General features: G+C 45.6%; 1 protein-coding gene and 1 long non-coding RNA gene across 4 annotated transcripts in view; one reads left to right on the top strand and one right to left on the bottom strand.

Annotated features, from left to right (window-relative positions):
- The window catches only part of GGA2 (golgi associated, gamma adaptin ear containing, ARF binding protein 2), a 32,935-nt gene that overhangs the window by 2,837 nt on the left and 5,088 nt on the right, over positions 1 to 25,010 (top strand). For 2 of the 3 annotated variants that reach the window (XM_072836178.1, XM_072836177.1), the window contains exons 2-14: positions 4,898 to 4,982; positions 5,877 to 5,952; positions 6,882 to 6,980; positions 8,790 to 8,913; positions 11,290 to 11,393; positions 12,788 to 12,868; positions 13,350 to 13,487; positions 17,069 to 17,150; positions 19,270 to 19,395; positions 20,234 to 20,356; positions 21,070 to 21,098; positions 21,479 to 21,612; positions 23,786 to 23,943. In XM_072836178.1, coding sequence (XP_072692279.1) covers positions 6,891 to 6,980; positions 8,790 to 8,913; positions 11,290 to 11,393; positions 12,788 to 12,868; positions 13,350 to 13,487; positions 17,069 to 17,150; positions 19,270 to 19,395; positions 20,234 to 20,356; positions 21,070 to 21,098; positions 21,479 to 21,612; positions 23,786 to 23,943 — 1,189 coding nt within the window. In that variant the 5' untranslated portion in view covers positions 4,898 to 4,982; positions 5,877 to 5,952; positions 6,882 to 6,890. Of the gene's footprint in view, positions 1 to 4,897; positions 4,983 to 5,876; positions 5,953 to 6,881; positions 6,981 to 8,789; positions 8,914 to 11,289; positions 11,394 to 12,787; positions 12,869 to 13,349; positions 13,488 to 17,068; positions 17,151 to 19,269; positions 19,396 to 20,233; positions 20,357 to 20,618; positions 20,654 to 21,069; positions 21,099 to 21,478; positions 21,613 to 23,785; positions 23,944 to 25,010 lie in introns of all 3 variants that reach the window. The other variant, XR_012035594.1, reaches the window with a different exon arrangement.
- LOC140638590 (uncharacterized) lies at positions 10,468 to 12,933 on the bottom strand. The gene is made up of 3 exons (XR_012035610.1): positions 12,764 to 12,933; positions 12,268 to 12,342; positions 10,468 to 10,666 (listed from the first exon to the last, which is right to left on the bottom strand). It is a non-coding gene; the product is annotated as an uncharacterized lncRNA (long non-coding RNA).

Raw genomic sequence — 25,010 nt, 5'->3', positions numbered from 1 at the left:
GGAGTTTGTACTTTGGAGTGTTGACTGCCCACCAGAAATATTTCTTGTAATCTTTATGGTTGTGTGATTCTCCACCCCTTGTAGGATCAGAGGAGGTGAATTGTGGTTTAAACTGGATTTGTGGGGCATCTGGGTGGCTCAGCAGTTGAGCATCTGCCTTTGGCTCAGGGCATGATGCTGGGGTCCCAGAGTCGAGTCTCACACCGGGCTTCTCACAGGAAGCCTGCTTCTCCCTCTGCCTATGTCTCTGCCTCTCATGAATAAATAAATAAAATCTTAAAAAACAAAAAAACAACTGGATTTGCTAGGATGTGAGGCACAGTGGAGTGGGTACGATAGAGGGACAAGGAGGTAGAGGGGTTGAGGCTATGGGAAGCACAGGAGTGTAGCTGCAAGAATGCCCTGTGTATCTGGGCTAGATGGAGAAGGAAGTCATTTTATGTGGGGTCTGAGGACTGCCAAGCTCAGGTCACTAACAGACTATGTCTCAGCAAGTAGAGCAGCTGTGTCTTGAAGATGAGGAGAGTTGTAATCTGTCCTTGGGGTGCTTAATACATGTGAAGCACTTGAATAGGGCCTGGCACATAGATATTATTAGATATATTGTGAGTGGCCCAAAACTCATATTGGCTTAGTAGGAGAAAAAAGGAAAAACTTTAGATGTAGAACTGGTGGAGGAGTAGTTTGTCAAAGGAATATCAGGAAGCTGAAGTGATGAATCACTGGATTCTATTCCTGAAACAGTATTACGCTATATGTTAACGAACTAGAATTTAATAAGAATTAGAGGAGGGGGGGAAGGAAGTTGTTACCAGAAGCTCATGCTTTAAAAATGCAAACAGCAGCTTCTGTGCATTCTGCAGCCTCCCAACCCCCAAACTTAATTGATTTTGGTGGTTCAATTCTTTATGACTGCATAGAGAGATGCCTCATTCTTGGTTTTGAAAACCTACATCCCATTGTATGGGTATATTATAATCGTTTTAACCAGTTCCCTGTTAAAGGGCCTTTGAGGTTGTTGCCAGTCCTGTGCTGTTAAAAGCAGTACTGGGTCCCTTTGGTCTCTGGGATTGTAGCCATAGCAGTGGTTCCAGGGGCTAGGTGCCATCTTACATTGCTTAACGTGGGGTGCTCAGTAAATCCCTGTCTTCCTTCCACCTGGACCTGCTCCCAGGTGATCTGTCCTGTCTTCCTTCCAGCCCCACTTTTGTGCCTCTCAGTGATCAAGTTGCAGTCTATTTATACTCTCCCAGCTTCTTGAGGGCTGAGCTCATTCTTTATCTTGGAGCCTAGCATAGGACATTCCTATGGTGGGTCTTGGGCTTCTGTCGTGTGCTTGATTGAATGACTGCTGGACTGTAGGGGTCAGTGGATACTTTCCGAAGGATTGAATTCTAAATGTTCCTTGAGGTGACTCCTTCTTCACAGCCTCAGGGTTCCTCTTATCAGCATAGGCTGCTCCTGGCACCAGAGTCAGGACTCTCGTGGTTAGTTGGCATCTGGTATGAGATGATTTGGCTTCAGATTTAGTCACTCTTAAATGAGCCATGTCACTCACTACCGAAGGTCTCAGCTGTTTTCTTAATACCTCTCACTGTGTAGCAGGCTTGAAATGCATAGAAACACTGCTTTTATGAAGCAGATGTATGGCACTAGTGATACTTGTCCTGCCCAAGTGCCAGTTACAGAAACCACTTTAATGCCTGAGGTAGCCCTTGGTGGGGCTGTGGCAGTCCTGAGAAGCAGAGAAGGGGTTATTTGAGTCTTTCCCTGGCCGTGCCCTGCTGGCCCCCAGCCAGTCCTTGGAGCAGAGGAGTGTCCTGCAAATCTGGGTTGGTGCTGTAGCCCGGTCCAGCTGCTGAGTTTCTGGGGGCTTCTCTCTGGAGCTGCACAAGGCTCCTGAAGCAACTTGGCAGGATGGCATTATGTTGTGGGAGACCCAGTTATTTCTGTACTGGAATAGCCCTCTCCTGGAGTCAGAAATAGGTCCAGCCAACTGGCCAGGCCCTGCGTAGTAAAAGGTGAATCATTTGTTCATTCAGTAGATATTTGTGCCAATGACTATTCTGGGTGCTGGAGGATGTGAAGGTGAATGAGACAGGTTTTCCTGCTTTAGGGAGCTGATAACTCAGTGGTGAGAAAGTCCAGGAAACTAGTTCCCAAAGAGGACTTATCTCTGTCAAGGAACTGGACGAAATGTTTGGGCCCTGGCTTGGGGCAGACCTAGGAATGAAGTTTTGTTGCTGTTGTTTCCCGGCTTGTGTGGCTGGGCAAGTCTCTGCCTGTAAAATAGTGAGAGGATAGTGGTCATCTCCCTTCTGAGGACTGGACAGAAGAGAGGCCTGGGAAGCCCTCCACCTGGTGGCTGACACATAGTAACTTCTTTACAAAAAAAAAAAAAAAAAGCATCTAATACCATTATTGCTATTATTTCAGGGTGGGATAGACTTTGAGGGAATCCTCATGACACAAATACTCTCACACTTTATAGATCTTGCTGCTTGGCCTTGGTTAAGGGTTTGGAACATGACTTAACCTCATAGAACTGTCTTCCTTTTTGTGGAAAAGCAGGTGCCTGTCTTACTCTTTTTACTTGGTGGCAGAGGAAGGGGTACAGGAGGAGGAAGGGTGGATCTTGCCTATCTCTGCTCTAGGTCCAGTCATGTGTTGAAGTCCGAATGCCCAGAGGCATCAAGCAGGACCTGTAGTGAACTTAAAACTTCAGGAAGCCAAAATCAGAATTATTTTAGATGAGTCAGGCCTCCTTAATCAGGATCTCTGAGAATCACTGCTTTAAATAATTTATTTCATGAGTAATTATTATTACTGTTATTTTTTTTTTAAGATTTTATTTATTTACTCATGAGAGACAGAGAGAGAGAGAGGCAGAGACCCAGGCAGAGGGAGAAGCAGGCTCCATGCAGGGAGCCTGACATGGGACTTGATTCCGGGTCTCCAGGATCACGCCCTGGGCTGAAGGTGGTGCTAAACCGCTGAGCCACCTGGGCTGCCCTGTGAGTAATTATTTTGTGCCTTTGAGGAAGGCATTGTACTAAGCTCTGCAGGAAATATATGGCTTTTTGCCTTCTAGAGTTTTATTCCCTTTAGGTGCAGTAAGTCACATACAGGTGTTTTTAAAGCAGAAGGCAGAGACTGCATTATAATAAACAATAAGGTTAGCTGTGCTTTATGGATGACTTCAATATTTGCTGCTGTATCCGGCACTTGATACTCTCTTTTGAACCTCAGGACTGTCTTGTGAGGGAGGTACTGTTTTCCTTTATAGTAGAGGGAGGTGAGACCCTCAGGGCCCAAGGACATGTCACAAGTCAAGGATGGAGCTAGAGATCTCCATTGGAAGAGGGGCAGATAGAATGTGCGCCTTCTGAGAAGGAAGAGAGGCCTCTGTTTTGTGGCCATGCGAGGCAGATCAAGGAAGTCTTTATGAAGAAGAGGCATTTGAATTGGGGCTTGAAGGATGGATAGGATTTTCAAGAGTGAGCACAGGGAAAGGGCTTTGAGGAGGAATTGGTGAGGGAATGCTGGCAGTGACAGTCTGAAGAAGCCAAGTGTCTCCCTTGTCTTCTGTTTTCACTTAGAATGGAGTTGGCTTTTTGAATCTCACTGCTGAGCTGAGGAGACACATGACTTCCAGATGACAGAAGTGTGACTTGCAATCAGGAAAGGTTAAACTCTGCTTGACCTTGGAGTCCTCAGTCATCTGAAGGGTGGAGAAACGCAGGGGCGGGGTAGTGGGAGGAGGTTTTAGGAGAAGGTGGAAATTCAAATGGGCCTTGAAGAACCGCAGGATTTTGAGAAGAGAGGAGTAGACGTTCAGGCATAAGGAATGGTATCAGAAACGGGACCCTAGAATCAGCCTGTTGCAGAGCTTATATCAGGAGCCTTCAGGAAGGTTTTTCACTGGCGGGATGGTTAGGCCCCAGAAAGCTGGACACCAAGGAGTGGGGGGTGGGGGTTAGGAATGGGTAGGACAGAGGCCTCTCAGCAGTTCCCCTGTGAGAGAGCAGGGCCTGGTTTAGTCTGGGCCAGGACATGGGGGATGGACACTCTTCTTTAGTGGCTGGACAGGAATTCTGGGCAGCAGCAGTGGGAGGAGAGAAGCTGCTGTCATCCAGCACCAGGAAGAGGACAGATTGTCCCTCCCCTCAGTGGAGCATGGTCTTATGTTAGGCCTTCTCATAATCCCCCTTCTGCAGGTATATCTGTGGCTCTGCCCCCTTCCTTTCAATGCTTAGTGTCTTCAGATTTCATCTGCGTATAATGTTTTAGAGCAGGGGACCGTAGCATGATTGGATCTGGGCTCCCCAGGAATGTGTAAGTTTATAGAAAGGAACAGCATTTTGAGGAGTGAATGCAAGGAGCTCCCTTTTGTCAGTGCGCACAAGCCACTGACACATGGAGAAGCTTCTTACATAGGAAGGTCAGAGAGGATTTCAGTAAGCTGAGGGTTAGACTTAGGGGTATTGTTTTTGCGGAGATGGTGAGATGACCAAGTGGAACCACCCAGAGCCTTGTGGTATATTCTAATCTTATCATCACAGAGCTAAGAAACTTAGCAACAGCCTCCCAGAGGCTGGCCCTTGCTCATCCTCATTGCAGGGCCAATGATGGGGCATGAAGGAGGCGCACATAGGCCCACCCCTGCACTGGAAGGGGAGTCAAAAGCTTGCTTGTTCATTCAGTCAGCAGATCTTCAGTGAAGCCATATCATGTGCCTGATAGTGGCCAACAGCGCAGCCATAGTCCTGTCCCTTTCAGCTGTCTGCTTGCTGGGTCTGATGTGCTGTCACAGTCCTTGGCTGCCACTTTATTTGTTGGGGGTGGGGGGATGTGTGTGAATGTTTCTTTTTATGCTTTATTTTTACTTCCTTGACAGATAAAGCCACAGACCCAGGCGTGTCAGAACAGGATTGGTCAGCTATCCAGAATTTCTGTGACCAGGTGAACACTGATCCCAATGGGTAAGGTGACCTTCACACACATACACAAGACTCGGGATATCTCAGACTGAGTAGACACTTCTATCTCTTTGGTCTTTTTTACCTAAGAGAAAGAGAATGAGGCTTTCTTCCCCCCCCCCCTTTTTTCCCCTCTATGATCCAAAAACATTATTTTTCTGGAAATAGCAAATTCATGGGTTTTTTTTGTTTCTTTTTGGTTTGTGTTCTTTAAACAGAATAGTCAGTTTGTAATTGGCAATCATTTGGGAAAAAATTACAGTGTTTGAAGACACTAATGCTGAGGAGACCCCTGGATATTATGGATAGAATGTAGCTAGGTTATGTAGCCATGCAAGAGATATCAGTGATTTCTCTGCAAATTAAATATCCTCTTTCTTAAGAAAAGTCAGGAGAAGGGTAAGATTTTGTTGGTTTCTGGTTTTTTGTTGTTGTTGTTGTTTTGTTTGTTTATTTGATTTGGTTTCTTTTGTCCATAGCATCTAGATAGGAACTGAAGACGTTAGTCATTCACATGTTTAATCTATATGATGCTGCATATTCCGCATCTGAACAAAAAGTTTGATCGCACTTTCTACTCCAGTGTTTACTGAGCATTTGTCCTCCAACAGACAGGGTCTACTGCTCATGACCTGGTTACACACAGGTCTGGCCCTGAGTGCTCTGCTTGGAGTTCTAGGGATGGGTTGGCTGTAGGGAGGAGGATGTCAGGTATTGTCACTGTGACAAGGGTGTGTTGGCCTTCAGGGACAGGCGTGTGGGCTGCGTGCCTATTACTCCACCTCTGCTTTGGGACCTGCGCTTCTGGAAGAGAGGCGGCTTGACTGAGTGTACTCAGCCATACTGGTTGGTTTCTTCCTTTCCACCCACAGCCCAGGTCTCTTTGTTTTCCTTTAGCCCAACCCACGCACCCTGGCTACTGGCCCACAAGATCCAGTCTCCACAAGAGAAAGAATCTCTTTATGCCTTAACGGTGAGTTTGGCTTGCACTTTCACTTAAGCTTTCCTGCCTTGAAGCTACAGAGTGCTGGACCTTAGACCTGTTTCAGTGTGGTGGAGAGCATCTGATAGGGAGTTCTGTGCTCGGGTTGCTCCATCCTAGGTCTCTTTCTAAAGAACAGAATTGAGGGACGCCTGAGTGGCTCCGTGGTTGAGTGTGTGCCTTCAGCTCAGAGCGTGATCCCTGAGTTACAAGATCGAGTCCCACACTGGGCTCCCTGCATGGAGCCTGCTTCTCCTATCTGTGTGTGTGTGTGTGTGTCTCTCTCTCTCTCTCTATCTTTGTATCTCTCATGAATAAATCAATACATCTTTAAAATAAAATAAAGAACAGCATTGAGCCTGCTTGGGGGCAAGGAGAAGAAGGTTTTCTTTCATCTTCCTGAGACCAGGGCTGGCAAGTTCAAGTGCCACATGTACAGGGCCTGACTGGTCACATAACGGAGTGAGCTGCTGAGTGAGGATAGAAACACTGGAGCTTGCAAGCCCAGTGTAAACAGTGTAGACCAAAGAAGACCTTGCAGGCCCCATATTGCCACTGGAGTGCCAGCAAGTTTGCCTCTGGCTTAACAGTCCTTTGTGTGTTACATATCAGATCTCTGCCTCTGAGGAGGATGTGATTCTTTAGCCAGTTTTTCTACCCAGGAGTTCTCCTTAAAAGGTGGGGTGGCCTCAGGGTACACCCCACTGAGCTTTTTTCCTGTTCACAAACCTGGCAGTTACAGCAAGATTAGACAGGCAGCATTTTTTCTTAATCTGAAAATGTCATCCTTCCTCAAACTTTAGTGTTTTTATAGTCTTCAGGAAAACCCTAGCCATCGTTCTGGAAGATGCTCATCAGCTGTGAGACAAGCCCGAAGCCAATGGGTTTCCTTTTCCTGTGGGGGTCCTATGTCTGTGCAGGTGCTGGAGATGTGTATGAACCACTGCGGGGAGAAGTTCCACAGCGAGGTGGCCAAATTCCGCTTCCTGAATGAGCTGATCAAAGTGTTGTCCCCAAAGGTGAGCACCCTGGGCTTGGCTGTACTGTGCTTGCTCATTGTACTGTATCTACCCCCTGCCCTCAAACCCTCGTGCCCCTTTGTAGGTAGGCCTGCTCACAGCAGAGCCTGCCAGCTAGTCTCTGCTTTGTGACAGAGCTGAGAGGGGATGTCCTGTGTATGGAAGCTTTCCTCTTCGTTGGTTCGTAACCTTCTCTGGAGTCTCCCAGGTAGAATCTGAAGTTGGCCTGTGTATGCTAGAACTTAGATACAAGGCTTGTCCTGTGTGGCAGCAAGGTGAGTAGATCCCACATTGTTAGGGTTTATATGGAGGCCATATGGAGGTTCAGTGAGGTGCAGTATGTAGGTGTTCTCCACACCACATCATTGTCTCACAGCTGTGTCTGCATTCCAAGGACAGCGGAGGGAGTGAGAAACCTTAGTTTGCCCAGGTCCAGCTCACAGGTCGGCTGGTGGTCACATCTTTTTCGATGGCTTTCCCCAGTATTCTTCAGGGTCTAGGATGCTGGTCATGCTCATCAGCTGAGAGCCCTGCCTTTGGTTATCAGCATTTTCCCATTCTCCCTTCAAAGATAGCCTTGTGGTGGCTGGCCTAGAGGGGTGAGGAACTCACTTGAGGGCAGGTTTTTTGGTGGCGATGGCAAGAAATATGAGGTGTGGCTTTAAGTTTTATGTCCTCTCTTGCCTGTCCTTGTACGTTTTCTCCCAGCCCCTGTCTTAGCAACACTGTTCTTGGGTGCCTAACATGGATGGAGCCCTCCTTTGCTACTTCTCAGCAATTCTCTGAACCAGCTGTGGGTCCTGCAATCTAATTCATTTCAGTTCTGCCACTAACTACCCAGAGTGATCACAGGCCTTATGCATGAAGGGCTCAGTCCTACCTAGACTGTGCCTACTTCAGATACCAGCCGGGGGGTCTCAGCTGTCCGTAGGCTACTTCCTCTGCAGTCTGACCAGCTGCAAATTCAGGGGTTCCCATGACCCCCCCACCAGGTACATAATTCATCAGAAAGACTCACAAAAGATAGGAAAGCACTATATTCACTATTACCCTTTTGTCATAAAGGATGTAAATGGAAGATATCCATAGACCACAGTCTTTTTTTTTTTTTTTTTCATAGACCACAGTCTTGAGGGGAATAGGAAGCAGAGCTTCTACACCACCCTCCTGGTACATCCATGTATTCAACTAGGAAGCTCTCTGAACCTTGTTGTTTCAGTTTTTATCTGCAATTATGTAGGCATTTTGAGTAAATCATTAGCTGTGATTAGCCTCAGTCTCCAGCTCTCTCCCCTCTTGGGGGTTGGCCTAGGAACGTTCCAACCCTGTCATCACATGGTTGATTTTTCTGAAAGTGGTCAGTCTCTCCCTTGAAACTAGGTGCTCCCCATGAATGGTTACCATAAACTCATGTGTGGTCCAAGGGGCTCATTGTGAATAACAAAAGATACTCCTATAACTCAGGAAATTCCAAGGGTGTTTGAAACTGTGCCAGGAACTAGGGACAAAGACCAAGTATATTCTTTTACTAATCTTGCCTTGTTCAACAAATGAGTGTTCCCCTGTGGCTCTAACCTGGCCTAGTATGTGGTGGGCTTCATGTGAGCAGCTGTGGAGGCTGACTCCTTGAAGTCCAGGAGGTACCTGTGGCTGGCTACCAGGCAGTTTGGCCTGTAGCACCTCCCAGCTCCACCAGCTGTGGGCAGCTCACTGCCCAGGATCTCCGCAGCCATCTCTTCCTTGGTAGCGTGTGCTGGCTGGTCTGCTCTGTCCTTTACAGCTTTACAATTTTTGCCTTTTTCCTTTCAGTACCTAGGTTCCTGGACCACAGAAAAAGTGAAAGGAAGAGTCATTGAAATACTCTTCAGTTGGACTGTCTGGTTTCCGGAGGATATAAAGATCCGAGATGCTTACCAGATGCTGAAGAAACAAGGTCGGACTCCATGGCTTACATTGCATTTCCTCTTCACGGTATCTGTTTTTGTTTTTTGTGTGCTTTGTGTTTTTTTTTTTTTTTTTTTTCAGTGAAAGCTGGATATCTTGTGTAGGACAGTAGAGACTGAGACACATGATTTTCTACGATTTTTGTTTTACTTTTTTAAGATTTTATTTACTTAGAGCATGAACAAGAGAGTGAGAGAGAGTGAATGAGAGAGAGCGTGAATGGGTGGGAGGGGGAGAGGGAGAGGCAGACTCCCTGCTGAGCAGAGAGCCTGATGCAGGGCTCAATCTCAGGACCCTGGGATCATGACTTGAGCCAAAGGCAGACGCTTAACTGACTGAGCCACCCAGGCACCCCTTAAAGATTTTATTTTTAAGTAATCTCTGCATCCAACGTGGGGCTTGAACTCACAACCCTGAGATCCAGAGTCACATAACTCTACTGACTGAGCCGGCCAGGTGCTGCTGACACAAATAATTTTTGCGCCCTTGAAACGGGCAGACCTTTCCTTCTTGTACACAGGAGTTGAGCTGGGTTTGAGACTACTGTTACTATGGTTACCCTCACTCACTATACCAGATTTTAAATTCCTATGATGTTGGCTTGTGTTGAGTGTGGGAGCTTATTTGCTAGAGTTTTTCTCCGTATTTGCTTCATCTCAGTGTTAGGTCTTCCTTTTTTTTGCTCTGCACCTCAGAGAGGGTTTTTTTCCAGATACTTTCTTAATAGTTGATTGTTATGACTTATTACCCAATGCCAGTTAGCCTGGTAAGGGGTAGGGGTCATAATTCGTTGTAAGCCTTGATTTTAGGTGGGCACCATGTCCTGGGTTTCAGTAGGACCTGTGTGTGATCCTGCCCTTTCCCTAGGGGCACAAGGCTTTCTCTTCTCAAGCTGCAGTAGATTTCCCACTGTTGCTCTGAGGACTATAGGGTTTATTTTATTTTATTTTTTTAAAATATTTTATTTATTTATTCATAGACACAGAGAGAGAGGGGCAGAAACACAGAGGGAGAAGCAGGCTCCACGCAGGGAGCCCGATGTGGAACTCGATCCTGGGTCTCCAGGATCACACCCCAGGCTGCAGGTGGCGGCCACCGGCCACCGGGGCTGCCCGACTATAGGGTTTATTGTCCTTCCCCAGCAGTTGAAGGTGTTTGTTCTGGAGGGAGGGAGAAGGGCATAGGTGGGACAGCAGGCCTTTCCCATTGTCTTTCCAAGAGTGCCTGGAGAAGAGCCTGTCCCTCTTGTGTGTTAGGGGCCTAAAGGTTCTGTGTTGGGCGAGCCCGGGTGGCTCAGCGGTTTAGCGCCACCTTCAGCTCAGGGTGTGATCCTGGAGACCCGGAATTGAGTCCCATGTTGGGCTCCCTGCGTGGAGCCTGCTTCTCCCCTCCGCCTGTGTCTCTGCCTCTCTTTCTTTCTCTTTGTGTCTCTCGTGAATAAATAAATAAAATCTTAAAAAAAAAAAATAAAGGTTCTGTGTTCTCTTGCTAGCTCACACTGGCCTGTAAACAATTTAGAAACAATTTTATCTGAATTCGCCTTGGTGCTGCCTTCCATCCTGACTTGGAGGCGCTGCCTTTCCTTAGATTTCAGGTCATTTCTTGCCTTGTGATCTCCACTCTTTATTGGATTCAAGAAAAGCAGTGGATTTCTAGGTTGTTCAGTGTCGTGTTGGCAGGGTTAGAGTGATGTAGTTCATGCCTTTCTGTGTCCTGTGCGGAGGCTGGGAGTCTGTAGAGCTCTGTAGAAGAAGGAACCTGGATTCAGGATGGACTGTTTTGCTCTGTCACATGTACTCACTGTTCTTGGGAGTGTGGTGGATCCTACAGTAATTTCTGGGTCCTGGGAGGTTTTGTACCTGCATACAATGATCAGTATTTTTATAGCGCAAGGGCCACAGCCCACAAGCTCTAGGGTATGGTTCTGATTTCACTTAGTTTGGCTCTGATGTCCCCTCTCTTGGTTCTGGGTCTTTGGAATTGCCTGAAGGAGGATGCAGAGCCTTGATCATTCCCTGGATCTTTCCCTTTAAAGTCGTTGACAGGGATCCCTGGGTGGCTCAGCGGTTGAGCATCTGCCTTTGACTCAGGGCATGATCCTGGAGTTCTGGGATCGAGTCCCACATCAGGTTCCCTGCATGGAGTCTGCTTCTCCCTCTGCCTCTTCTCTGTGTTTCTCATGAATAAATGAATCAAATCTTTTTTTTTTTAATCAAATCTTTAAAAAAAAAAAAAAAAAGTCATTGACAGAGTGTTTCCCCAGTGGGATATCAGGAGCTGGGAGTTTCTGGACTTTATGCTGCATGCTATTGAAGTCCAGAAGTACCCATATCCGTATCTTAACTTCACAAATTGTGTGTTTTAGGAATCGTCAAGCAAGACCCTAAACTACCAGTGGATAAAATTTTGCCTCCACCTTCCCCCTGGCCCAAGAGCTCTATCTTTGATGCTGATGAAGAAAAGTCCAAGGTAAGGAGCCCTTCCCTGACCTTGGTGGCCGACTTGGAATCTGATCAGACCCCTTTTAGGGACTCTCCTGAAATACCCCTGGCATGTACTCTGATCCCTGAACCAAAGATTGGGGAACTATGGGGAGGTGGGTTAGTGAGTTCTCTCTGGAGCAGGCTCTTAGAGTCAGGTAGCACAGATCTGAATGTTTTCTTCATGGATGGGCCAAATAATAAATGCCATGTTCTTTGTTCCCTCCATGCTTATCTGTATAAGCGTTCCGAGGGAAAGAAGGTACAAAAGGATAACCCAAGTGGGCAATGTGAATGGTCAGTTGTATACAGTGTATGTGTGGTATTAGGAGAAGATGGTGGAATCGGCTGTATATTGGCTCGTCTCTCTCTTTTCTGTGTGTGTGTGTGTGTGTGTGCACGCGCCAGTAAGCCTGATCCTACACATTCTCCTTCTGCTATTGCTTCCCATAATTGTTGCTTCTCATACATCAGTAAGGAGAGAGACAAAGACCTAGGGATAGCTTTAGAGTGCCTCTGAATGGGAAGAGGGCTCTTGAGCACTGGTGGGGCTGTGCTTTTGGTCATTACTGTTCTTGGTCACATACAGGTTCTGGGAAGTGAGTACCAGGAAAGCTTCAGGCTGTCTGAGTCTGGCTTGGGTTCCCTCTGCCTCTAACTGCACCTGTCAGCTGTACCCTTCCTTTGGACCTAGAGGTTCCATGGCCATGGGGTCAGAAAGGCAGGGTTGTACTAGGTTCTGGGCTGCCTTTCTCTGGCTCTTCTCCTACTGATGCTTTAATAGTTGCAGAGGGTGGGAAGAGGAGAGATGGCATGGACTTTGCAGAAAGAGAATTCTGCATCACCTGGGCAAAGTTACTTACCCACTCTAGGGTTCAGTGTAGCCATCTTTACTGCATCAGTGACGACTCAGTGAATCCCATGTGCATGGTGTTCTGCTAGACGTTGGGAATAAAGCGAACAAGATCACTGATGGGTGTGTCCCATCATAAAGTGTATGGCCCAGGACAACCTCAGCACTAGTGACATTTTGGTCCAGGTAATTTTCTTGTTGGGGGCTGTCCTGTTTACTGTAGGGAGTTTATAGTATACCAGCCTCTACCCGCTAGATGCCAGTAGCACTCCCAGGTGTGACAACCAGAAATGACTCTGGTCTTTGCCAGATGTCTCCTGGGGGGTATCCCTTTCACCTTCCTACTGGTATTGAAAACGAGTGGTCTGTGGGGGATAGTCCTAATACCTACATATTCTTATCCTGGGGACTTGGTAAGAGAATGCATGGGAAATGAGCTGTTGTCAGGATTACTGTATTAACTGCTGCTACTGCTCTGGGCCATTTAACATGGGAGGTCATCTCACCTGCTCTTCGTGTTCATTCTTTAGCTTCTGACAAGGCTTCTGAAGAGCAACCACCCTGAGGATCTTCAGGCTGCAAACAGACTAATCAAGAACTTGGTCAAGGAGGTGGGAATTTTTCCAATGTGTTCTGCAGAACTCAGGATGTGTGTGCTTGAGGGCCTGGGTACACAGTTGTCCGGGGAAAGAGAGTGCCTCTGGGCCCAGAACGGGGGCACAGCTGAGGGTCCCCTGAGGGCAGCAGGATGTGACTGGAAGCAGAATCATGCTGTATACTTCCCAAGTACTTTTATGTAAGAGCCCAAAGCATTCACAGACCCCCGTTTCTGTCCCAGTGAGTCTAGTTGGGGAATCTGGTTTTCAAAGGGGTTAAAGCTGGTAGTATGAAGCAGTGGACCGCCTGGTCCCTGGACTGCATTGCCTTTTGCAGAGATCCTGGACTCAGAGTGTTTTTTTCGCCCACTGAGTGAACACTCCCGCCCACTCAGTGTTCTAGTAACTTCCCTGAGCTTGCCAACGCAGTGCCTCTTTCCCGCCCCTTGCTCAAGCATTATCTTCTCCCTCACCTCCATCCTCTCTCTTCTGAAAGGAACAAGAGAAATCAGAGAAGGTGTCCAAGAGAGTCAGTGCTGTGGAGGAGGTTCGGAGCCATGTGAAGGTGCTGCAGGAAATGCTGAGCATGTACCGCAGGCCGGGGCAGGCCCCACCAGACCAGGAGGCCTTGCAGGTACTGTTTTAAAAAAAAAAAAATAGATTCAAGTATAATTGAGTGTAATTGACACATTAGAAATTGCACATATTTAAAACATATTCGATGTGTTTTGACATGTGTGTGTCTATGAAGCCATCATCACAATTAAGGTAGTAAACATGTCCCTCACCCCCCAGAATTTCCTTTTCCCCCCTAGGTAATCCCTCCTCTCCTTTCCTCCCTCTCTCCCTATCCCCATTCCAAGCAACCACTGTCCTACTCTCTGTTATGATTAACTTATATTTCCTAGACTTTTGTATGAATGGAACAATATAGTTTTCTTTCTTTTTTTTCTGTTTTTCTTTCATTCTGTTTCTTCCTTCTGGCTTTCCTTTCTTGGCATAATTGAGATCCATTCATACAATGCATATCAATAGTTTGCTTTTAATTGTTGAGTGGTATTCTGTTGTGTGTGTATATTACAATATGTATATCCATCTTTTGATGAATATTGGGTTATTTATGTGATTATGAATTAAGCTGCTATAAACAATTGTGTATGGTTGTGTCAGGATTTTATGTGAACATAAATTTTCCTTTCTCTTGGGTACATGCCTAGATGTGGGATTGGTGGGTCACATGCTAAGTATATAGCTAACTTTGGAAAATAGTTGGCCAGTTTCTTAAAAAGTGGTAGTATCATTTTATGTTTCTAACAGCATTACATGAGAATTCCAATTCCTCCACATCCTACACATCTTGAGGTCTTTTTTTCACACCTTTATTGAGAATTTACATATTCTAAAAGCAGCCATCAACACTAACTAGAAGAATTGAATCGGCCCTAAAAGAAATCCTGTGCCCATTAGCAGACACTCTACCACCACCTCCCCTGCCAGCTCCTGACAACCACTAATCTATGTTCTGTGTCTGCAGATTTGCCTCTTTGGACATTTTGTGTAAATTGAATCCTACAACATGTGGTCTTATGAATCTGGCTGCTTTCACTTAACGTTTTGAAGATTTCTCCATCTTGTAACAAGTATCAAAACTTCTTTCCTTTTTATGACTGAATTATATTCCGTTGTATGGCTGCCTCACATTTTGTTTGTCCGTTCATCAGTTGGGCATTCGGGTTTCCACTTTGGCTATTATGAATGCTGCTATGAACATTCGTATGTAAGTTTTTTGGTGTGTGAAATGTAAGCTTTTGATTTTCTTGAGTATATATATCTAGAACTGGAATTGCTGGATCATACGGTGGCTCTGTTTAATTTTCTGAGTGACTGCCAAGCTGTTTGCCAAATCCTTGTGCCATTTTACAATCCCACCAGCAATATGTGAGGGTTCCAGTTTTCCATATCCTGCCAACACTTGTTATTGCCTGTCTTTTTGATAATAGCTATCCTAGTGGGTGTTAAGTGGTATCTCACTGTGGTTTTGAAATGTATTTCCATGATAGCTTGAGTTGAGCTTTCTTTCCTGTGTTTGTTGGCCGCTTGTGTATCATCTTGTCTGAAGAAATGTCTGTTCAGATCCTTTGCCCAGTTTTTAATTGGGCTGTCTCTTAGTTTTTTTTTTTTTTTAAAGATTTTATTTATTTATTCATGATAGTCACAGAGAGAGAGAGAGAGAGAGAAGCAGAGACACAGGCAGAGGGAGAAGCAGGCTCCATATAGGGGGTCTGACATGGGATTCGATCCTGGGTCTCCAGGATCGCGCCCTGGGCCAAAGGCAGGCGCTAAACCACTGCACCACCCAGGGATCCCTGTCTCTTAGTTTTTGAGTTGTAAGGGTCCTTCATCTATCCTGGATACCAGTCCTTTGTCAGACGGTTTTCTCCCATCCTGTGGGTTGGCTTTTCACTGTCTGGATAGTGTCTTCTGAAGCAAACGTTTTTAATTTTGGAATTCTTTTTTTTTTTTTTTTAAGATTTTATTTATTTATTCATGAGAGAGAGCGAGAGAGAATGGCAGAAACACAGGCAGAGGGAGAAGCAAGCTCCATGCAGGGAGCTCGACATGGGACTCGAACCCGGGTCCCCAGGATCACACCCTGGGCCGAAGGCAAGCACTTAAGCCGCTGAGCCACCCAAGCTACCCTAGTTTTGGAATTCAGTTTGTCTATTTTCTTCTGCCGCTAGTGCGTTTACTGTCCTAGCTATGCCAGTACTGCCCAGTGCAGACAGATGGTGCTGGAACTGGAATGCTATGGAAGCCAACCGTTCTTAGTCTGTCCTTGGAGCTGTGCTCTTCTCCCTCCTTCTGTCAGCTACATTTGTCCAGCTTCTTATGCTTCTCTGCACAGGAGAGATGGCCTTCACCTAGCTCCTTAGTTTCCCTGCCCTTCCATTTTACTGGGTTAGTAGAAGCAAACTAGTATCTTTCCTTATTCCAAGTTCCTAAGCGAAAAATCTGCTTGTCCAGCATGGCTCCTATATCTACCCCAGGCTAATCAGCTCAGGTAGGATTGAATAGTGTTATAGAGAAGATCATGCTGACCTTCTGGGGCCAGAGGGGAAAGTACTCAGAAGGGTTAGTGGGCTTGGGCCAGGCAGACACTCAAGCCAATTCCCTGTGGTGAGTTTGCGCCCAAGTCCATCAGCAGGGTTGGCATGCTGGCCTTCTAAATAGCACAACTTTCCCCCCTTTCCCCACCCAAGATGATAATCAGCTAGAAGATAGGAGAGATGTGGCGGGAAACAAACCTTTACCTTTATAATGGGTAAAGCCTACTTTGGAAAAAGTGGCACATAAATATTGGCCAGTGGCTTCCTAATACTGAAGCCTAATCAGGTAGGTGTACCTACCACCTAAAATAGTGCTGGCAAACCAGGGGCTTCCTTCTCTAAAACGTACAGCTGGTAGGAGCAGAGCCGAATGTGGGTTTCCGTATAGGTAGGTAGCTCTCAAGAGCAAAGTGGCAGGAAGGGGCTCACTCTTTCCTGCTTCCTCTCCCAGACTCCCCTATCAGGTCTTCATTTCACCAGCCCCGGGAAGGTCAGCAGAGAGCACTGCCACCAGGGAGGCCTGGAGTATTAAGTTAATATGCTCCCTTGCAAGGAAGGAAGCCCAACGTGTACAGAAGTTACATGTCCTCCTTAGTACATAGCATGTGGAGGGTGAAGTTGTTCAGAGCACTCTCCTGGGATGAGGAGAGTGAGATTTCCCAGTTGTTAATTAGTGCAGAATGAGATTTAGTCCTGGGAGAACCTGCAGTGGGAAAAGCAAGACTGGCATCAGACAACAGTTGGATGGGGTGTTTGGGTCTTAGTTTTAAAGCAGGGCAGTCACTTCAGGCTTCCATGTGGGGTTACCATTATTAAAGCTCTTCTAGGGGGCAGGGAAAGGAGCTTGGAAAAGAGGTATTACCCTACATGCTCAGAAGGTGGATTCTTAGGTCGCCTTTTTAACTATTTAAAAAATTCAGGTAACTGTAGCCCATACCTTTTCCAACACTGTTAACGGCCTTGTCACTTCAAACCTGCAGTCATGCATTTGGGACAGACTAAAGAGAATGCCAGAAGCCCCAGACTCTGCTGTATGCTTATTGGAGGCACCTGGGGCCTTGCTGTGGGTCCTTGGTGTGTGCAGTGAAATCAGGCTCTGTTTTCTCAGGTCGTGTACGAGCGATGTGAAAAGCTGAGGCCCACCCTGTTTCGGCTGGCGAGTGATACCACGGATGACGATGATGCACTCGGTAACGCAGCTGTTCTTCTGGAGGCACAGCTGGGACACTGGGGGGTGGAACACATGCTCCTTCCTGCAGGGCTACAGTGGTGCCAGAAATAAGACAGAGTGGCTTTAGGTTTTTCAGAAGGATGTGTCCTGTCTTGGCTTAGAACTGATTTCCAAGACAGTCTAGGCCTGAGCAAGCAGTCATCTGCAGGTCTGAAAGCAGAAAGAGCAGTGGAAATGTGCCATGTAAGTTGGGTGTAAGGGAGATGCTGGAATGGATACTGGCGTCCACAGAAGTCTGAGAAACTGCTGTATCTTGGAGGTTTCACCAACCTGAGTGCCTTCAGGGGGCACTTACCTGAGGCTGGCTGAGGAGGAACAGTAGGGATGATGGTAGGGACAGTGGAGAATTTAGTACCTGTGCATAGGGATTGATTGATTGATTGATTGATTGATTGATTGATTGATTTATAATGAGGAGCAGAGATTGTGAGTTCTTTTTATTTTATTTTATTTTATTTTATTTTATTTTATTTTATTTTATTTTATTTTATTTTTTATTTTATTTATAGAGACAGAGAGAGGCAGAGACATAGGCAGAGGGAGAAGCAGGCACCATACAGAGAGCCTGATGTGGGACTTGATCCCGGGTCTCCAGGATCACGCCCTGGGCTGCAGGCGACACTAAACCGCTGCGCCACCGGGGCTGCCCCTGCATAGGGATTTAAATAAAACATTTTGTACTTTTTATTATGGAAAATTTCCAAACACGTAAAAGGAAAGAGTGGGATAAATCCTGTGTGCCCTTTACGTGTTAACAATTACCAGCTCATGGCTTATCTTTTTTCCTTTTGTTTCATGTGTACCGTGCTCTCCTCCCACATCCCTCATTCTCTTTGAAGCAAATTCCAAATGTTTCAGGGTGATCATCAGTGTTCAGATTTCCCTGGGCATTTAGTTTTAAAATCAGACTCAAAAAAGCCATACTTTGTAATTGGTGGCATTTCATAAGTCTTGTTTTAATAGATAGCTCCTCTTTTTTTTTTTTTTTTTAAGGTTTTATTTATTTGTTCATGAGAGACGGGGAGAGAGAGAGAGAGAGAGAGAGAGAGGCAGAGACACAGGCAGAGTGAGAAGCAGGATCCATGCAGGGAGCCCGACGCGGAACTCGATCCCGGGTCTCCAGGATCACGCCCTGGGCTGAAGGCGGCGCTAAATCCCTGAGCCACCCTGGCTGCCCAGCTCTTTTCTTCACCTCTTTCTTATTACATAAAAAAACATGTTCTTTGACCTACAAAGTTTCTTTAGACCACAGTGGTCTGAGGGCATGCACGCCCTGTGGTATTTAGGTATGTTTTTCCAAATCTGATACTTCTTATAAATTCATCATATTTCTTTTTTTTTTTTTTAAGATTTTATTCATTTATTCCTGAGAAACACAAAGAAAAAGAGGCAGAGACACAGGCAGAGGGAGGAGCAGGCTCCAGGCAGAGAGCCTGATGTGGGACTTGATACCTGGACTCCAGGATCACGCCTTGGGCTAAAGGTGGTGCTAAACCCCTGAGCCATGCAGGCTGCTCTCTCTTTTTTTTTTTTTTTTTTTTAAGATTTTATTTCTTTATTTTAGAGAGAAAGAAAATGAGCAGGGGGAGCAGCAGAGGGAGAGGGGATAAGCAGGCTCCCGGCTGAGCAGGGAGTCTGACGGGCTGATTCCAGGACTCTGAGATCATGACCTGAGCGAAAGGCATACACTTAACTGACAACTACCCAGGTGCCTCCCTGCAAAACTCTCTTAATGTTTGTATCCACATTGACAGGAACAGTTTTTTATTTTAGTTAATTAAAGTTTCAGTTCCTTGGTTGAAGGAGACATGTTTCAAGTGTTGACTATCCTGTTGAAAGGTACTGGGAATGGAGGTGAAGAAATTTGGTTCCGCCTTCATCTTGAAAGCTAGAAGTATTGGGGTTCAGGGACTGAATGACTGGGTCTGCTAGGGGCCTGATCACCTGATCTGAGGGCAGGAGGCATGGATATACTGAACCTGGTAGAGCCATGGGACAGCTGCTGTCTGGAATGGCTTAAAAAAGACCGAGATTGTTGGTAGCTAAATCAGGCAGGTTCTCATTTTTCTCTCCTTCAGCGGAGATTCTCCAGGCAAATGACCTTCTCACCCAGGGAGTTCTGCTATACAAACAGGTGATGGAGGGCCGAGTCATCTTTGGGAACACAGTGACCAGCTCAGTAGGAGACCTACCTGTCTCCAGAGGTATGTGCAAAGAAGCCTCTCCTTTTTTTTTTTCTTTTTTCCCAAGGTTATAATACTTTAAAAGAAGCCTCTCCTTACTTTCTGCCTGGTCATCCTATAAATCCCAGAGAAGAAATGGATTCTCAGAATATTCTGGGTTATGTTATAAAAATGAGACACATTTTTGCCCTTCCCATTGACAGTAGGTTTTATTTAGCCAGCTTCTGCCACATGTGCCATCATGAACTGACTGGCAGGTGCGACCCCAGGTTTGGCTGTCCTCAGAAGCAGATGGCTATATTGTACCCAGATTTTGATTCCTTTTCTCATGAATGCTTACCTACAGGAGTTAGAAACCAAAAAAAAAAAAAAAAAAAAAGATCCGCTTTGGTGGTGCCTCGCAGTCTAGCTGCATTAGAATCATCTGGAATACTGGCTGAAATGCAGATTCTTAGGTCCTCAGCTTGGACCTGATATACTGAACCTGGTAGAACCTGGTAGAACTGAACCTTCTGAATTGAGACTGCTTAGAGCTCGGCCTGAGTTTTATATTTTTATTAAGCGCTCAGTGATTGTGATTAGCTTTGGTCAAAAGGCTTGTGAGCTAGAGACATCAGCTCTGTTTCTGGCCAGGTTGAATGGATCCTTAGTGGAGGACACTGATAGCTGAGGTGGAGAGGCAGTCCTCTGGCTGCCTCATATTCCAGATGCCAACTCAGTCTGTACATCCAGCCATGCAGTGGGTGTTCGTTGAGTGGCCCATGTGATGTCTTCTGATTGGGAGAAGGCCTGTGGGAAGCTGACAGGCATTAAGTGGAGACTTTGCTTTCATCCTGATATTTTTTTGACCATTCTCTAGTCTTTCAGAAACCAGCAGGCTTCATGAAGAGCTGCCCTCTGATTGACTTGGAGGTGGACAATGGATCTGAGGAGGCTGGGACTGTGGCACCATCATTACTTCACCAGGACCTGGCAGCCTTAGGTGAGGGTTGGTGTTCAGGGGGAGCAGGCACAGAATGGCCCTGACTCCCGGGGAGAGTGAGTAAGCTGGTTCCACTTGGAGAGAATATGCCCATTTTTAGAGGGAGCTGGGTGTATAGTAGTCTTCCCACCTTCGTCCATGGTTTCAGTTACCAGAGGTCTGGAAGCAGATGATCCTCCTGACTTATGGTCAGAAAGTCAGTTGTAGCCTAGGGCTATGTCACATGCCTACGTTGTTCACTTCACTTCATCTCATCACGTAGGCATTTTATCATCTCCCATCACAAGAAGACAAAGGGTGAGTACAGTATAATATATTTTGAGAGAGAGACCACATTCATGTAACTCTTACTACAGTGTATCATTATTCTATTTTACCATTACTGTGTCTAACTTACAAAGTAAACTTAATTGTAGATGTATATGTGTGTTTGTGGGGGGCATAGGGATTAGCATTATCTGCCTTTACAGGCATCCACCAGGAGTCTTAGAAGATATCCCCTAATGGATAAGGGGGTACTACTATCCTGGGAAGTTCAGAGAGAGGTCCTCTTTGCATTTAGTCTCAGATTTGCCATGGAGGAGTTGAATGATTTTGGGTAATTTGCTTTGCTTAGGCTTTCTAAATGTTCTAGAAAGGATGAACATGGAATCAATCTCCAGTTCCTATTGGGTAGAGTTACTGGTATGCATCTTTTTGTTTCTTCCTTATAGGACTTGGTGATGCTCCGATTACCAACGAGGTAAGGAAGCTCTTCCTAGGGGCTGGAGAGGAGGTGTGGTCCCCCAAACCTAACTTCATGAGGAAAGTGCTGTCTGGGCACGGGGAAGGGGCTACAGCATAGCCTGGTGGCAGTTATGGACTTGGCGGTCCAAAGCCTCTTCCTTACCTATACTTGTCTGACTTGAACCCCCCCAAGAGACACATTTTTCCCTCTCCTTGTACCCCTACTCTCTTTAGTGGTATCCAGGCTCTCGCTTACGGAAGGTCTGATCAGGAGTCCTATATTCTCTTGCCCTTTCTTTCTCCTCCTGCCCCAGGAAATGCAGTAGGCCTATATCATGTGTCACCCCCCTGATCATTCATACCCTGCCCTTATTTTAGCCATTCCTGGTTTGACAGGTTGCCGATCAGAATTGCTGTAAGGAAAAGAGGAATCCCACCGCCAGCACACTGCCAGGTGGTGGTGTTCAGAGCCCTCCTGCAGAAAGGAACTTGCTGGATCTCCTCTCCCCACAGCCATGTCCAGGGCCTCTGTGAGTCTTGTGGGCAAGGAAAATAGAAGAGTGGCTCTTATGCATGCTTCATGCTCCTGGCGTGGGGGCTGGGCCAAAGAGCAGTGTTAATGTAGTAGAGTATGGGGTGACACCTGAAGACAGCCTGAGACTTCTCTTTCCCTGGAGGGACTTCTTCCTGTCTACCAAAAGTTCAATATGTGTTTCCCTTCTCCTTTGGCCGTCATCCTAAGTCAGAGGAAAAGACATGCTTTGGTCAGGACCTTTGCAAAGGGGTTGGTTTAAGGAGTAGCAGCAGTGGATGATAATGATGATTTTGGTGATCATAGACTTTTTTTTTTTTTCCTTTTCTGATTACAATGTAATCTGAAGTTAAGCAAAATTTGATCACTAGAGAAATAGATAATATAGAAAGACCCAATTAACACATTACTACACACAAGAAATGCAAAGAAGGAACATTTGACGTTATCTTTAGGGAGTGATAAAATGCTTATTTTTATACAAATGGGGTCATAATTTTCAAACTACTCCAGTGTGAGTTTTTCATATTACATCTTTGATACATGTCCATATTAGTTTATATAAATTTCTCCCATTCTGATGGTTGTATGTAATATTTGTATATTTAATCATTCCCCTCTTGTGGTTATTTACATAGCTTTCAGTTCAAAGGCATTTGGAGCATTTTTTGTAGTCTGGATTCCTAAAAGTAGAGGTGCTCTAGGGCGTGAATATAGACATGTATGTAGATTCTTTTGCTTTGCCTCTGGGAAGGTTGGAGTGGTTTGTCTTCCTGTAGACAGCCTGAGAGTGTCCATGTCTGCAATAGAGACACAGGGCCCTCGTGGACATGGAGATGTGCTGGGAGATCATTCTTGTTGTCACCCAGAGGGGGTTTCTTTCCATTTACTTCTAGCCACTCAGCAGGGGGCTGGTTATCTTCCTGATTTGGGAGCAGGTTACTTTGGACTGTAGTTTTCAATTTGTTTTTTTTTTTTTTTTTATTAATTTTATTTATTTATTTATTATAGTCACAGAGAGAGAGAGAGGCAGAGACACAGGCAGAGGGAGAAACAGGCTCCATGCACCCAGAGCCCGACGTGGGATTCGATCCCGGGTCTCCAGGATCTTGCCCTGGGCCAAACGCAGGCGCCAAACCGCTGCGCCACCCAGGGATCCCTGTAGTTTTCAATTTGTATTGGAAAATGTTTTCTGAGTGCCTGGGTGACTGAGCAGTCGGTTAAGGTCTGACTTGGTTTCAGCTCAGGTCTTGATCTCAGGGTCTGGATGTGGAGCCTACTTAAAAAAAATGTTTTCAATCTATATTCCAAATGGACAAAATCATGAAGTGTGAATGAAGTGGTCAGTGTAATCAGTGTTATCATCTCCTAGGTCCCGCTATTCTGGTGACCATGTTTAAGAAACTTAACCTAACTGAGCAATTTGTTGTCAGAGGCTGCCCGACAACTATAGCCTTGATTACCTTAATAGGTATAATTTATTGGGTCCTTATTATGTGCACACAGTCCCCTAAATGCCTTTTATACATTTTCTCATTTTTATTTATTTATTTATTTGTTTGTTTATTTATTTATTTATTTATTTAGAGAGAATGGGGCTAGGACACAGGCAGAGGGAGAAGCAGGCTCCATGCAGGGAACCCAACGTGGGACTCGATCCCGGATCTCCAGGATCACACCCCAGACTGCAGGCAGGGCTAAACCGCTGCACCACGGGGGCTGCCCACATTTTCTCATTTAATTCTAATAACTCCATGAAGGACACCTGGGTGGCTCTGCGGATGAGAATCTAACTTTGGCTCAGGGCATAATCCCCTGGTCATGGGATAGAGTCCCACATAGGGCTCCCTGGGAACCCGCTTCTCCCTCTGCCTATGTCTCTGCCTCTTTCTCTCTGTCTTAAATTAAAAAATAATAATAATAATAATAAATTTTTTTAAACCCTAATAACCCCATGAGATAGATGCTAGACTATTTCCATTTTATGGATGAGAAAACTGAAGCACAGGTGAAATTACCCATCTAAAGTCCTATCCCTCCAGAGTAAATGGAGACATATATGTTTCTTTTTTCCCCCCCTTTCGTATATCATTCTTCAGAAAGCCTAATCAGATTTCTGGAATTGTCTGTAATTTTTGCTAGTCTTAATATTTTTAAAAATTTCTTTGCAGGAATTATGTTCCACAGAAGAGCATCCCTAAGGAAGTGCCACCTGGCACTAAGTCCTCTCCAGGCTGGTCCTGGGAAGCTGGGCCATTGGCTTCTTCCCCATCCTCCCAGAATACACCTCTGGCTCAAGTGTTTGTCCCTTTGGAGTCTGTTAAGCCCAGTAAGTACAGTTTCACTTTTTTTCCCCTTCCCTTGCTATTAGATATCCAGCTTTATCTGCTCTGGTTTGGTAGGGGTTGGCTCTTAAATTGGGTAAGGTGACTGGTAGAGATTTTGCCTGAAGATGGCTTCATAGTCTCTTACCTACTATTTTTTGTAAAGTTTTCTCTGTCTTGGGGTTGACACTATAGATGAAGGATATTGGGGGCTTTAATTTAGGGGGCTTGAGTCTATTTACAGATGTGATGCTCACTCATTTGAAATTCAAGTAGGGGAATGTCCAGTGTGGCAGAAATAATTCTGAAGATGTGGGGTTAGATGGAAAGGAAGAACTTGGCTGGTGGTCCTCTTCCATTAGGGGTCCTCATTAGAACGGAAGAGCAGAGATTATTCCCTTACGAAGGATGGAAGGAAGGTGACTGCATACAGTTGACATGCTACATGTGAGCAGGAGATACCTGGGGTCTTTAGATGTATGGTGCAGGCCTTTTTCTCTGGGCATATGGCTCTCCTATGGCTTGGCGTGCTGAGGTCACATTGTAAGGAGCCCTGGAACTAGGCAGAGGAATTTAAACAGTCAGTATGTGGTGGGAATCATTTACGATATTTACTTTAACTTAAAAATAATACATGTTCAGGGACACCTGGGTGGCTCAGCAGTTGAGCATCTGCCTTCGACTCGGCATGATCCTGGAGTTCCAGGATAGAGTCCCGCATCAGGCTCCCTGCATGGAGTCTGCTTCTCCCTCTGCCTGTGTCTCTGCCACTCTCTTTCTGTGGGTCTCATGAATAAGTAAATAAAGTCTTTTTTTTTTTTTTGGTAGACAGTTCAGGCTTTTATTGAAGTCCCATATCTAGGCTCACACCATTGAATTTCAATTATTCTAGTTTTAGTTCTGGTAAATCAGAATGTCACGGGCTGTAAAAACAAAAGCATCCCTGTGTTCTTTAGCACCCTTTCTGGGGCAAGTAAATAAAATCTTAAAAAAAGAAAAGGACTATCATTAGTGATATTTCTAAATAAAATAATAATAATACATTTTAGTGTTAATTTCCTAGTTTTGATAA

This window comes from Canis lupus, chromosome 8 (assembly GCF_048164855.1).
Source record: "Canis lupus baileyi chromosome 8, mCanLup2.hap1, whole genome shotgun sequence".
Lineage (NCBI taxonomy): Eukaryota > Metazoa > Chordata > Mammalia > Carnivora > Canidae > Canis > Canis lupus.
Note: the sequence above shows the minus strand (reverse complement) of the source record. Positions and strands in the feature narration are given on the sequence as shown.